The following is a 15344-nucleotide window of genomic DNA, read 5'->3' as shown; positions in this document are numbered from 1 at the left end:
ACAAAATACAAGTTCTGCAGCACGCCTCTTTAAGCACCCCCCACTACCATGATCAGATCGTCTCGTTGTCCAATAGCAAAAAACAACAAACCTTTCGTGATGAGCAAAGTACGTTCTCATTGGCGCTGAGCTGTACGGCGTAGTGAGGACGTACGTGTCCATTGGCTGGGAGGTATATAGCCATGGATCACACGACGCTCGTCTGTCACGACCGTCATGGATGAACTTCAGCCTGCTGTTTGCACTTTTTCCCTTTTTGGCCGTACAACTACATAAACGTTCAAATTTCAAATATAAAGTGCTTGCCTCATGGCCATGGATGTGAAACATTATGTACAGGTCCTTAAAAGTACCCGTATTTTTTTTATTGTTCAATAAAAAGCATTTTAATCCGATTGGTGGTCATTTACTCATAGAGTTATAATTTAACAGAGTGCAATACACCTCCCAACCAATAGGGTTGTGTATAAGGAGAAATTACGAAAAAAATGGCCACCAATTGGTTTAAAAAAATTGTATTAGAACAAAACGGAAGATACATGTACTTTTTAGAGCCAGTACATAATTTTAACATCCGCAGCCATAGGGTTGCACTTTACATTTAAAAATCAAAACTTTTATGTAGATGCAAAGGCCAAAAAGGGAAAAGGTGCAAACACTATGTTGAAGTTCATTCATGACTATCAGTCATGTTTCAGGGCTGGGAGTATGACGTAGGGAGGCGTGAACGTGCTATGGTTACATGACGGTCGGTCGGTCGACTGTGTGCATTTTGGATAAGCGTTCATTACATTGACGATTCAGGTTTCAAGCTTCACCACAGGTACATTCAAATACAATTATGTAAGATTTATCATTATAACAGCTTTAAGTTATGATGATGTTTAATGATCTTAATGTCAGCGGTATCTGATCACCATTTGACAACACAATTAGGTGGTTATAACACTGGGAATAACTGTTCAATGTAGACATAGAAGCATTTGCCTTTGTTAAATGCTTTTATATCCAGTCTAGCAATCTGTAATCAGAATTGAATTAATCAATTAAATACATTTTATTTTGGACTGTATTATGTTGTTGTGCAAGGTTAGCCTACTCTTTTTGTAGTGCAGATGAATAATTTAACTTGAGAGGGTGCATTCATTTGGTTACATTTGTACTCATTTGTACTTAGAAATGGATAGGATTGTTACTGTGTATGCAGCAGTTGATGCATATGTCAAACTCCCTGATAATGCACTTTTCTGCCTTTTCATTAGCTCCAATGTTGGAAAAATGTTGCCTGTAACGTGCATGTTGTTGACATAATGGTCTACCTTATGAGAATGACCTATTTATGACATGTTTATTTTATTTACACATACAGCTTTGCAGTAAATGAGAACAACTGAATTGTAGTGCAAAGTACATACTACCTACTTAAATCCAGTGGTGGAAAGTAACTAAGTACATTTACTTAAGTACCATTTTGATGTCTTTTTTACTTCACTGTAGTATTTCCAATTTTCAGTACTTTTACTTCTACTCCACTACATCTCAGAGGCAAATATAGTATTTTTACTCCACTACAATTATTTGAAAACTTTAGTTACTAGTTACTTTGTAGATTTTGATTATTATCACAAGACATGCATTTACCACTTCAGCCCTATATAATACTTTGGCTATTTGAAAATAGCTGATCTACAAGCTCACAACACAAGCGATGCGTTGTGAGCTTGTAGATCTGCTATTTTCCAAATATTTATTTAATCCATTTTAGACATATGATAACGGGACATTCTGGATAATGAGTACTTTTACTTTTGGTACTTTAAGTATATTTTGATGCCAATACTTTTGTACTTTTACTCAAGTCAATTTTGATTACCAGACTTTTACTTAACAGCGTGTTTCTACATTGCAGTATTGATACTTTTACTTAAGTGAAAAATGGGTGTACTTTTTCCACCACTGCTTAAATCACATGAATCACAAGCATATCAAAATAAGAAAGTACATATAAAGGGTCCATTGAGCAGTCTGACTTAGGTGCATATATAGGACTCTTTCTGTTGTGCTGCATTTGTGTATTGTCATATAACATTCACACTGAATTGCTCCCATGCTTACAGTTGTTTAATGTACTAGTTGGGTGGTGAGCAGTAACAGTGAGCACAGACCAGCAGCTGTTGCCACTAATATTGCTTGCTTGACAATCTTTGGCTGATCTTGAAGGGGTATTTCACTTTAAAACACTTCTGGGGTCCTTTTAACGTCTGCCCGGGATTTTGTGTGCACCCCAGACAGTTTTTAAGTTGCTTGACTCAATATTTAGACATGTGATATTCATTTGATCAGACACGCCCCCCTTAAAAAATTAAGTGAATGTTTTATTAATAAAATAAAAAATAGATGCAAATGGTGCAATCGGTGCCACTCTTTCTAATAGGATTTGCTGTAGTTACACATCATACATCATAACTTGTCTTATATGCTACAGTACCTTACTTTGACAAGATGATGAGCACGTTTTGTGTGTGCTCTGACTAAACCCGAGCAAACAGGTTGTTGCTGATTAAAGTGAAAACTCATAGCATATGTAACCACCAACATTGCGTCCCTATTTTGGGCATGCTACAATAGTAAAAATAATAGCAAAAATAATAGACTATCTACAAGCTCACAATGGATCACATCATAAAAAATGCGCTTCAGTGGTTAGGAAACACATTGTAATTTATGCATTGTCCGTTTGCATACTGTGGGGGCAAATCATACTTTGCTTCGCCTCCAATGAAGCTGCAATGGAATTATACATCAGAAAAAGTACATAAGAGAGCAGTTATAAGTTATAATTTCCATTGCTTCTAAGTGATATTGACTTGTCAACCTTTTCATTTGTCTGTCTCTGTCCTATATATTCCAGATTCAGCCATGGATCTTGTGCTGGATGTTGCTGACCATTACGTACTCACCCCGTACGTATACCCAGCATCATGGCCCGAGGATGGGGCGCTGCGGCAGATTATCAGCCTGTTGGTGGTGACCAACCTGGGCGCAGCCATCCTCTACCTGGGCCTGGGGGCAATCAGCTACTACTTCATCTTTGACCACAATCTCATGAAACACCCACAATTTCTAGAGGTATATCTTACATGAAAATAACAGCAGAATACCATCATCAAATCAAAAAATATACACAAAAACATGTACCATGATTTTTATTTGTATGTTTATTGCTTCAGAACCAGGTACGAAGGGAGATCAAATATGCAATGACATCTCTACCGGTGATCAGCATTCCTACAGTGGCCTTGTTTTTCTACGAGGTCAGGGGATACAGCAAACTCTACAACAACGTCAGCGACTCTCCACTGGGTAAGAGAAGCTTCTCCTCACCAGGCTGCTATGGATTGATGGTCTATTCGTACTGTTATACCACAGCGTTGTTGGCTGGTACCAATCCTTGATAGCACCCATTGTTCATTAGCCTTGATCAATGGCTTGAATTTTAAACCCTATACTTCATTGGCCGGAGTACCCCAGGGCTTTATACTAGATCCCGTCCTGTTTTCGCTCTACACTAAATATCTTTGCCATGAATAGCTGATATTTTGACCAAATGTTTGACCCAGAATAGGGGCACTACTGTACATGTGATCAACCCATTAAGACCTGAGGCCGATCCTACAAAAGGCTTCTAAATCGGTAGTTCTCAAACATTTTGTATTTTGCCGCGGACCCCCATCGGAAAAAGTCAGCGCTGTGAGCCTGTAGATCTGCTATTTTTGAGAACCACTGTTCTAAATCACTGTTCTAAATCCTAAGAGACACAGATGCTTTCCAGGTTTTAATGGGCAAAATTCAGACACTAATTCAAGACAGCAAGGCATTTCAATTCACAAGCAGTAAATGGTGCATTTATATAGCGCCTTTATCCAAGGCGCTTTACAATGATCGTGCATTACATTCACCCATTCACACACACTCGTACACCGATGGCGGAGGAAACCATGCAAGGCACCAACCTGCTCATCGGGGGCAAATAGGGGTTCAGTGTCTTGCTCAACGACACTTCGACACTAACTCTGGGGGAGCCCGGGATCGAACTGGAAACCTTCTGGTTCCTAAGCAGCCGCTCTACCTCCTCCGCTACTGCTGCAGTGAATTGAGCTTGGGTATTGTCATAATATAGTATGTAGCAGGTGTCAAAATTGTGATTGCATTATTTGTGATGGCAAACACTGTTTGTGTGTCTGTAGGTTGGCCTGGGGTGTTTGTGGGTATGATTTCCTATCTACTGTTTACCGACATGTGTATCTACTGGATCCATCGATTCCTGCACCACAGGCTGATCTACAAGGTGAGCATAACAATTGTCTATAATGCATTTATTTATGAATGATTGTCAATAGTTACTAATTTATTTGAACACGGCATCAGTGCTTGGAGGAAGTAGCCTAAGTATGGAAGTCCGTTTTCTCCACTAAATAAAATGTAAAAGGCCTGAATATGTTTTCTTTTTACCAGTATTTATTTTTCCGCAATAGAAACATTATAGAGCATATCCAAATTCCTCAGAATTCGGAATTGCTTTTTAACCGCTTAAGCCATATTTCATACTTTGGATATTCTAAAATAGCCGATCTACAAGCTCACAATATGTGTGAGTTTGTAGATAGGCAGTTTTTTTAACAATTTGAAAAGTTTGAAAATAAAAATATATATATTTTTAAAACATTTCACCTATAATGACATGCCCAAAATATGGATGCTGGGATGAAAGTGATTAGTTTGGCAGAAATGGGCTTCCATACGTAACATTGTATAGAAACATTAACTGATGATTAAGTGATGATCTCTTCTCTCCAACAGTATTTTCACAAGCCACACCACGTATGGAAGATCCCTTCTCCCTTCGCCAGTCACGCCTTCCACCCAGTGGATGGATTCATGCAGGGACTGCCCTACCACATCTACCCCTTCCTCTTCCCGCTCCACAAGGTACTCTACTTGGCTCTGTATGTTTTCGTTAACATTTGGACGATCTCCATCCATGATGGCGACTACCGTGTCTCTGGAGCAATGGTAGAATTAATAAACGGCTCGGCCCACCACACCGACCACCACCTCTTCTTTGACTACAACTACGGCCAATACTTTACACTGTGGGACCGCCTGGGAGGCTCCTACAGGCACCCGTCAGCGCTGATGGGGAAAGGACCCCACGATCTGATCCGGAAACTTGCGGCAGAGGGGAAGTTAGACAAGGATAAAGGCCAAACAAACGGCCATGCTAACGGTGATACCAAAAGTAAGGAAGAGTAGTTGGAGTAGTTGCAGGTGGAATGCTTTGAAAAGTGGGATTATAGCAAATGAATACTTGCTACAATATTTGGCTGCGCTAGGTATGATCAGTGATTTATCGTTAGATCTCTCTCGTCTACAAAAAAGAACTGACTCAGACTGCTCCTTCATACAGAATGGGTATGTTAAAACCATGTCCCGCGCCCATACACTGTAATGTATATGATTACAAAACTAATTTGAGTTGCTGTATTTGCCAAACACAGATGCACCTTTACAAATTTTTAACCACAGATGAACAAGGTGCATAAAGGTGGTGGCCCCTTGCATAATTAGAGAGAAGGCTTGGAGGTGTCGGGCCTTCTCTTAAGCCCCTTTCCCACTTTCAATGAAAGCTGTATATCTAATGGCATTGTTCCATATTGGTGTAATGTGAGAACAGGAGCCGGTGTCGATTTCCATAAAGTTTTGTTTTGTAAATGCCTCCACTCTCTACCTAGTATAATTAACATAACATAACTCTTCGACTGCAGCTGAAGTGGGAATGAAAGCGTCAGATTTTAATGTATGACGTTTTGTTCTATGAACAATGAATGTTGGTGTAACTAAAAGATTCGCTAAAAACTAAAATATGTTTTTATTTTTCGTAGACACAGTAACCTATAAGTTTCACATCTTCACATCTACTCTTAATGACTCATTTTCCTCTGTGCCTCATTGTTGTGTATAGTTGATAATATGAGCGAGACTTTTTTTCAGTGAATCTCTCACTAACCAACATTGGTCTTGTGAAGCAGTGTTAACTATTTAGGCAACACAAGGCAGTTGCCAGTTCACAGTATGCTTGTCTCTTATCTTTATTATAATCTACCACCAATAAGAACAAACGACTCACAAGAACAATGTTGGTGTAACATTGCAAATCCAAGAGATTTGCTGAAAAGAAATTATATTTTTCAAACATAGATTTTCAATTGCAATACAACTTTCACAAGCTGTCATTTTGTGGTTCTACAAGACAAACGATCACTCTGTGATAGTGACAATGATATGCACATTGACAGTCGGCTCGGTTATATTGTTGAATAAATCAGTTGAATAAATCAAATAAAAACTCCTCTTTGTCTTGACTGCATGCTGGGAGAAATTCTGTTTGTCCCTAATACAAATATGTACATATTTGGGACAAATACTGTATGTGTTTGAGACAGAACTGTGGTGGTCTCAAGCCTTGTTGCCTAGTCTTGTGTGCTTTAGACATCTTTTGGGTGAACATTGCGTACTATATCCGTAAACCGGATCTAATGTCATCTAATGTGGGAACAGACACCATGTGGAATTCCTCCATATTATTCGATATTTTCTTTCCAGCAATGTTATGGATTCCACGTTGGAAATGGTCTTAGTCATTACTAGCCATGTTGATAGCCACAGTCAACATCAGTGACATCTTTGGTTTGAAAAGGCTGACCATGGCTGCCACACTCTTGTTGCCAGCAAAACAATGCTAGCGGTTGAGATGGTGGGAATAATGAAGCCATCCTTAAGAACAATGCATAATCATTTCAATTTCAAGTTTTGAGTAAAAAACATTCCCTCCAGGTTTGTAAATAAGTCTCTCTAAAAGTAAGTCAAGAGAGCCGAGGAGGTATGTTAGAAACTAGAGACAACCTCTTTATTGTCAATGAATGAGACTTACTCAGAGTATGATTTTACGGTTAAGGCTTGCTAAGACAATGAAAGATAATTTGCGTGTCAAAGTTCAAACAGTCTAGACTCTAAAGAGTCCATAGAGCTGTACTGTAACAGATAATGTAGCTGACCCAAAACAGGGTCTTAAATCATATCACCACAGAAAAGAATCCAGATTCTTCATCTTCTGGATTTTAGAAATTATTAATGTTCATAAGATGACATTTTGGATTGCTTATTTGAGCAAGTCAGTGGATAAAACAGTCCTCATCAAAAAGTGAAGCACTTTTTCAACTAGGTCATCTAGGATGAGTTCTAGGTATCGGGTGCCTAGGTTTCTTTGAGGAGAAAAAAAAGGTTCTCTCTAGCTTTGGGTTTTTGTATCTATCCTTTGTATTCCTGCTCTTGTGTGTGTACATCTATGCTGACTATTTCAGAGTATCTAATGTAAGGGAATACAATGGAATATTTCAACATGACCGACCTCATGTTTTTCTGGATAAACAAAATAAAACATACAAAAGTATCTTTACTAAGGGATGTCTTGAGGTTTTTGAACACTGGGTTCATTCATCCAGTTCAGTGTCAAATACAGCAAGAGACCATGTAGTTAAATTAGTCCTTTAATCTATGCTGAAATCATTTATGATAAAGGATGCCAGTTTTAGGAGAGCAAAAGATAACTCCAGGACTAAATTAGGACTTTCATTAGATCAGATATTTGTTTTCCATGGTCATAAATAATCAAAACTGACCCTTTTTCAAGTTTTGAGACAGAATCCTGTCAAGCATGGCTTTACATCATCCGTCAAATAATAAATGCATTTCAGTGCTTGATGTGGGTACAGTAGTAGCACAGGTTACAGGTGAAGTGCAGGTGTAACCACTGGAGTCAAACCCATGTCTCCTGCTTGGGAAACAAACACCTGATTCATACTTAGTTCGTCGCCTCCACCGGGAAACCCGATCTGGACGAGCCCCCAGTGTAACCAGGTTTGTTCCAGGTCTACAGAGTTTGCAATAATCGGTGTGTCAAGGCCAAGCAGCAGATACAACTTAAATCATGATCATGTTCCTTCACAAATACTCAATTATGCATAATATATACAGTATTGTGAGATTGCCCAACTTGCGGATGGAAGCAGTACAGAGGCCTGGAGTAGGGTTTAACCCGAAGGTGTATTTATTCATCACCAATGACATACATGGACAAACTCTGCAGCACCCTTGATGGTGTTCGTCTCTCCTCTCACATCTCCCTACTGATGTCAACTGCCCTCTATACCCAGCTGAGCAAATGAGCTTGGACTGCACCATGTCAAGGGGTGTTTTCTATCTCACATATATACATAAATAACCATACAATAAATAAATACATAACCCACATACATTATCTTAAAACTTAAATGAACAGCAAACACAACATTACACTCCCACAATATATTTAGCAATTACAAATGTATATCACAACCCGCCTCTGCCATTCAGACTTGGTCCAGCCCAATTACACTGGCCACAGAACCACTTGGTACATGTTAAGCTTTCAATCAATGACTTAGCATTACCCTCTCTATTGCACTCATACATTGAACATCGCACTTGCCCCTCATGATTATCCGTCAATAAATACTTAAAATCAATTAATTTGATTGATTAATTGTGCAAAATACAACTGTGCAAATTACTATAAAGTGCCAAACATCAGTATCAGAGGATCTCTGTTACAGATACATGCGGGAAGACTGTAAACCTATTCAGTTGACCAAAATAGTATACAGTATAAAATACAGCCAACATCACTTTAAAAAAAAAAAAAAAGTATATGTTTAAAGTAGGTAGATTTAATTTTAATAAATGGCGTTATACCCATGGATGATATAGATTCAAATCCAGTGGTGTGTTCTACTGTGTTATGCTGTATACGCCGTATACATGCAGATTTATTTGGAAAAAAGCGTATACCGTCTACTAATCATTTCATCCATTGAAAACGCACTAGTGTATACCCACGACCATGCGCATGTCGTGCAAGGAATAATTATCGTATACCCTCCGAAAAAAACTAGAACACACCACTGTTCAAATCCTAATGCTCGTGACATTTGAGGCTGTAAAGCTGTGTCAGTGTAGCATCTCAGTAGAAACAGTACGGCATCCAAAGGAAGGATCGCATGGCTGCCCCTGCAGCCATGCCAGCCAGCATTCCCACAGCTAGTTGACCTGCGACTCCGTCAAACGGGTCCCTCTGAGTCTGAACAACCACGTGATGGACACCTTAGAGGGACAACATAGGCAATTCATGATTAACTCATTGACTGGCAATAAATAAGGAATGCAGAGCATGCCATCCACTCTGGTGGATCAGATGCTGATGAAGATAACCATATTTTTGTGGATAGAAATGTTATACAGTACATGCAGTACTTTGTTGAACTACAAGATTATCTTTTTGACATTTCGGCTTTATTTCAAGCGACAGTGAGAGGAGGAAAGAGAGGAGAGGAATGACACACAGCAAACAAACCAGTGACACGCTGAAGAAGGCATTTTGTGCGCATGTGGTATGTGCCTTAACCATTTGACAGTTTTGACGGATTTTGTGCAAAACCTTTTCAGTTGGAAATGTGTAATTTTTGTCTTATAACAGTATAACTTAAATCTGCACTGATTTTTACACTTCGAGTACATTGTTGCTACTCCAAGGCCACTGGTCATACCAGACCAGACCACTGAATGTCATTGTAGTAAAATCCACAGCATTTCAATCGGGGTTAATGAACACATCTTATGCGTTTTCAATCCCTCAGCTTTTTATTTTCCTATTGATTTTTGCTTAAGAATCTTGCATAAAGCAGTGGCACAATGTAAGTGTACTACTCCTGGATGTAGTGGATGTCAAATGACCATCTGTGTTCTTGTTCCCATTACCTGGCCCTGTTCCAGGGGGGATGTAGACCGTCTGGTGTGTGTCCACCAGTGGGACGGTCTGGTAGTCATCATATGGGTCATATGTGAACACCTGTGTGGGGGAATCAATGTATTTAGTGATTTTCTCAACCCTTTTCATTTCAAGGACCTCTAGTTTGATACACATTATAATAGGCATCACCACAACCCTTGAGGGTCCCCGGACCTCACGTTAAGAACCAGTAATGTTCTGTAATCAACTGCTGTTTCAATGCATTTGAGCACACAAAAGGTTTTGTCAGCTACGTAGTCAAGGAAACACACTCACCATGCTCATTTGGGTTTCTAGCAGAGTCAGCTTCCACGCACTGAAAACAACAACAAAATAACAATGGAATAAGAATGGAGAGAACATAGCCGGACCACATTGGAAACAAGTGTTTATACGCTTTGATGTGTTATCCTGGGTTTAAGTTGTATTGTGATGTTGTTCACATATCTTTTACCAAAATCAAATCAAATCAAATCAAAGCCGAGTTGAGCTGTCCAGGAAAGTGAAAGTACTTACAGTGCTTCATCTTCACAGTTGGCACACAGGTTGAGAGTGGAGCCGTCTCTGAGGAGTACCACTATTAGATTTTCTCTGGGATTAGTCTCTGGTGGTGTCACACCTGTGGAGCACAACTACTGTAAGGTGTGCAAAAACACACAGTAGATAGATAGACCATTGATCCCGAGGGAAATTCAGGTACCCGCTGCTATGATACCTGAATTTCATAGCAGGATGTCATTGCAGAATTGATACCTGACACATCTGACCATCTGCCCTCGGACTTACCAGGTTAGCAGATAGATAATTATAAGTATATAATGCCTATATTTATCTATCAACAGAATATCAACAGTGGATAATGATGTGAGATTGATGTGTACACAGTGTCTAGACACACACATCCACACACATTCTTATGGCTAACTTATACACCGTAGTATGAGGGTGTCACTTGCAGACATGAACTCATTTGCTAGCTTGTACATCAGCTCTTGCCGGAAAGTGACACTGTCATACGTTATAGTCGGTCCTATTTACCTATGCACTCGAGTCTAGATCTGACCTCTACGCATGTAGTCTTGAGGCGGATGCGGTGCTCAAAGTCTCGCCTGCTGTCTGTCTTGTAGAAGCAAAGACTTCCATCTATCCATACATCACACCAGTTCAATTTCCAGCGTTTCAGGAGAGAAGCTATTAGGAAGAAGAATAGTACAAAAAAAATGTTTTTGTAATATTGCTTTACTGCTTTATTTCTGATAGTGACAGTAAACAGAGGGACAGGAAAAGTGGGAGATAGAGCGAGGGGATGACATGCAGCAAAGAGCCTTTGGATTGGATTCAAACCCGGACCAGCTGCCGGAATGACTATAGCCTTATTTATGTGGAATGTGCGGTTACCAGCTGAACCACCAGGACACCTAAAGAAATGTGAGTGTGGTTTCTAAAACTTAAAATAAAAGGACAAAGTATATCTACAGGAGCAAACAAGCCATCTGTTTAGCCTTGCAAGAAGTCACTAGATGGCAGTGTTAACCAGGAATTGGACCATGTTATTGCAGCTACTGTACACCACAGAATATATAGAGAGGGGGGATTGTATGTGACAATAATGCAAATAAAAAATATTTCACACTAAATGAAATACACAATAAAGAAAATGAAAAGGCAACTGCAGACTCATAGGTTAATTTGACAACCATGTTAAATAAACCATTATTTAAAACTTTGCGTGTTCCAAAGTACTGCAGAAGAATACAAACAAGTGTTGGAACTGTGAAGACTAAAATGAATAATATTAGTCAACTTAGCTCATGTTGCTTATGTAGACTATTCAAATAGTTGTATAGGTAGGCAACTTAAGAAAATAAGATATCTAAAATATCTTGATGGTATATGATCCCTCTTAACAACTAAGCTCCTATCTATAAACGATTTAAACTTACAGTATCTACATTTGCATTTTAAAGGGATATTTCACTTCTTTTTTTTTTTTTTTAAGGGTCATTCTATCATCTACTCAGGCCTTTGCGAACACCCCGGACAGTTTTTAAGTTGCTTGATTCAGTATTTAGATATTTGATATTCATTTTATCAGACACGCCCCCTTCCTATAGAGGGTATGCGCATGCTTAAAGTGAATGGCACATCGAGTGGCAAAGCCAGTGGCAAAGCAACATTCAAAGTGAGTTTAATATTGTTTAATGTTGTTTAATGCAATCAGATATGACTTTTCTGTTTGGATGCATGGGCTGTCAAGGCCAGAAAGTATTTTTTTGACACTCAGTAGGCAATCCTGCATAACTTCCGGGTTTGATGATGATGTCACACGCATACCCTCTATACAAACCCATTGTAACTTCAAACTCCATTTTAACCATGTTAGATTCATCGGAAACACCCGTCCTTGGTTCTGGTGACTGATGTTGTCCTTCAAATACATGAGGAAACTGTTTTTTCAATAACTTTTTTCATTTATTTTTAATATTTTTTTGAAAAGAATTAAATACAATAAAAATGATATTTAAAAATGAAAAAGTTATCAAAAAAACATGGCCCCTCACGTATTGGGAGGGAAGGATGAGTCACCAGAACCAAGGCCAGGTGTTTTTGATGAATCTAACATGTTACAAATGGAGTTTGAAGTTACAATGGGTTTGTATAGGAAGGGGCTGTGTCTGATAAAATGAATATCAAATATCTAAATACTGAATCAAACAACTTAAAAACTGTCTGGGGGGCTCACAAAAGCCTGAGTAGACGATAAAATGACCACGTTTTTTTTAAAGTGAAATATCCCTTTAACAGTAGTCATTGCAGTCTGCCTTACTTTTCCATGATATTAAATAGTTAACGTGATGATGATAATGACCCATGTAGCACCCATTGGTGACAAATGACATATTATAGTGTCTTGCGAGTTAGAGGTGTATTTCATTTTAAAAATGCATAATAATAATAATAATAAGTAGGAAACCAACTTGGCCTTATCCAGCTCTGCTCAGCACAGGTCAGCTTGTAATTAGTTAGCTAATTGTTGTTAGCCTTGAGTACTATTTTAATTCATTTCATAGGTTTGGATGGGTCTGATTTGTGAGGTGTTTTTGGTAGTTTTTTTTTTCTTTCAGATACATCACCCTTGCTAAGCCACAGAGAAGTGAACAAAGAACAGATAATTGGATTACTGTTAAATAATAAGGTTTGCGTTTCATAACAGTCATGATTTCCACCTTCTTAAAAGATGGAAAGAAGCCTGGAGTTCATAACAGTCAGACATTTTGTGTTCTAGAAGACTTCAGATGTTTTAATATAATTTTCCACACATTGCACAATGTTCCCAACAACAGGAAACAAAACAGGAAAAAAAACATTATTGGAAATGCTAGTAGGCTACAATGCTACAGTATGTGTCAAGTACATTGTTCCCATGTAGATAGACTCACTATCAACACTACTATAGGTTGGGAATCAGGCGAGTCAATGCACATAATCTTTAATAAACATTATAGTGTATTAGTAGTGTAATATAACATTATATAAACATTGGTATTTTAATGTGGTAATATAAACATTGGTATGTTAGCAGTGTAATACAAACATTAGGGTGTTAGTAGTGTAGTATGAACATTAGTATGTTAGTAGTGTCATTTAAATATTTATAGTAATATTCATATAGTTTAACATAAACATCAGTATTTTAATAATGTAATACGCTAAATGCCTAAGGGTCGACCCCTTGGACAAGAAGCTGATCTGGAGTCTTGTTTTGGGCTCTCCTGGGAGACAAGGTTCAGACAAGACAAGATAAAAGTGATGATGATACAGCAGCAACAGTTTGTGCGTGCTAATAGCTCCTACAATAGTATTATATTATATTATATTATATTATATTATATTATATTATATTATATTATATTATATTATATTATATTATATTATATTATATTATATTATATTATATTATATTATACATATTCTGTGCACAATGATCCTATGTCTGTGTATACTCATTGTAAGTGGGTCTAGCTGAATGCCTCAAGTGTAAATGTACTGCTCTGGTGGACCAGATGCATTCAGATCCATGCTGTTTTTTGTTTGTTTTTGTTTTTCATATTCATAGTTTGTCATTACATTCCTAATTCTATGCAACTATTTTATAAATAATATAAATACTGTGAACTTGTACAGAGTATGATGCAAGCCTTATTAGTTTATTAAAGATTAGCCTTATTAAAGAACCAAAACAACACTCACTCTGTCTCCAAAGCCAGCCTGACTTCAGGAGTGCCATGAGTCTGTGGAGCTGTCCAGGTTAGAGTGTCTCCCAAATAATCCAGCCTGGAATAAGAATTGAAAGGAAAGTTTTGTGGTTTCAAACCAAAATTGTCTGCCTGCTCTTTGGGGACTATAGATTACTTTATTTATATTGACCGTGGTCTACAGTGAGGTAATAGCAGTTCAGTCTGTGACTGGAAGTGAGGATTGAGACTGACTCACAAAATAAATCTGGATTAGAAGCCTGGATTGGCCACTCCCTCTTCTCCAGACTCATCCTTTCAAGTCTTCTCTTTATCACTCTTTCTTTCATCCACCTTTCATCAAGTGGTTTCTTGGCTTTGTGTACCTTTTATTTTTATTCTTTAACAGGAATTTTACCATAACCTGAACACAGATCCTTCTATTTAGCCAATACTGTATGCATATAGCATGCCCTTAATCCCAGTACACCACGTGTGGATTATTAGTGAACCTTTCCAGCATATTCCCAGGCCAGATCTGTAAGCACTGTAGCATTGTTATTTCTTTTGAAGCTTGCCATTGTTTTCTGAGAGGAATCTATCTATTGTGAGGTCAGTCATCCTGTCAGCTGACTGTTTAGTACAGCCATTTGAGATTGATAGAGCCGTGTAAATTCACTGAGGATTGACCTAATGAGAATATAGTCAGTCTCTTGACTGTAAACCACAATCAGGCCTACACACATTTCTATTAGCTGGTATGGGCCACACAATCATTTCTTCTCAGAGGCTTTTGAAAGGAATTCCTTCACTAGATGGTGCTATTCAAAGCATTCCTGGACAGAAGATTATAGCCAGAGGAGGGCAGCAGTGATCCAGAAACATACCTCTTTGCTATTCGACCAAAACAACATGAACAGCAACATAAATCACAGCAACATTAACTACAACAAAACACCACAACTAGTTAACAACATAAAATACCACAACAATGTAAACAACAACAACATAAAAACAGTCACATAAACCACAACAAGTTTACAGTAACATAAAATACAGCAACATAAATCACAACAAGTTAACAACATAAAATACAGCAACATAAATCACAACAAGTAACAACATAAAATACGGCAACATAAATCACAACGACAAACCACAACTAG

At 38.2% G+C, this 15344-nt stretch overlaps 2 protein-coding genes across 2 annotated transcripts; one reads left to right on the top strand and one right to left on the bottom strand.

Annotated features, from left to right (window-relative positions):
* Positions 1 to 741: 741 nt before the first annotated feature.
* On the top strand, positions 742 to 6409 carry LOC308090456 (lathosterol oxidase-like). Its single transcript, XM_080435651.1, has 5 exons — positions 742 to 823; positions 2912 to 3129; positions 3231 to 3363; positions 4248 to 4348; positions 4861 to 6409. Exons 2-5 carry the CDS (start codon positions 2920 to 2922, stop codon positions 5311 to 5313), a joined length of 897 nt encoding a protein of 298 aa, XP_080291777.1. The 5' UTR covers positions 742 to 823; positions 2912 to 2919; the 3' UTR covers positions 5314 to 6409.
* A 2709-nt stretch (positions 6410 to 9118) lies between these two features.
* plekhb1 (pleckstrin homology domain containing B1) lies at positions 9119 to 14231 on the bottom strand (the record flags this gene model as incomplete). The annotated part of the gene is made up of 6 exons (XM_080436100.1): positions 9119 to 9258; positions 9913 to 10003; positions 10220 to 10259; positions 10460 to 10562; positions 10982 to 11134; positions 14195 to 14231. 6 exons carry the CDS (start codon positions 14229 to 14231, stop codon positions 9119 to 9121), a joined length of 564 nt encoding a protein of 187 aa, XP_080292226.1.
* Positions 14232 to 15344: the final 1113 nt, after the last annotated feature.

The sequence above is a fragment of the Gymnoscopelus braueri genome (assembly GCF_963280865.1).
Source record: "Gymnoscopelus braueri genome assembly, chromosome: 8".
NCBI lineage: Eukaryota > Metazoa > Chordata > Actinopteri > Myctophiformes > Myctophidae > Gymnoscopelus > Gymnoscopelus braueri.
Note: the sequence above shows the minus strand (reverse complement) of the source record. Positions and strands in the feature narration are given on the sequence as shown.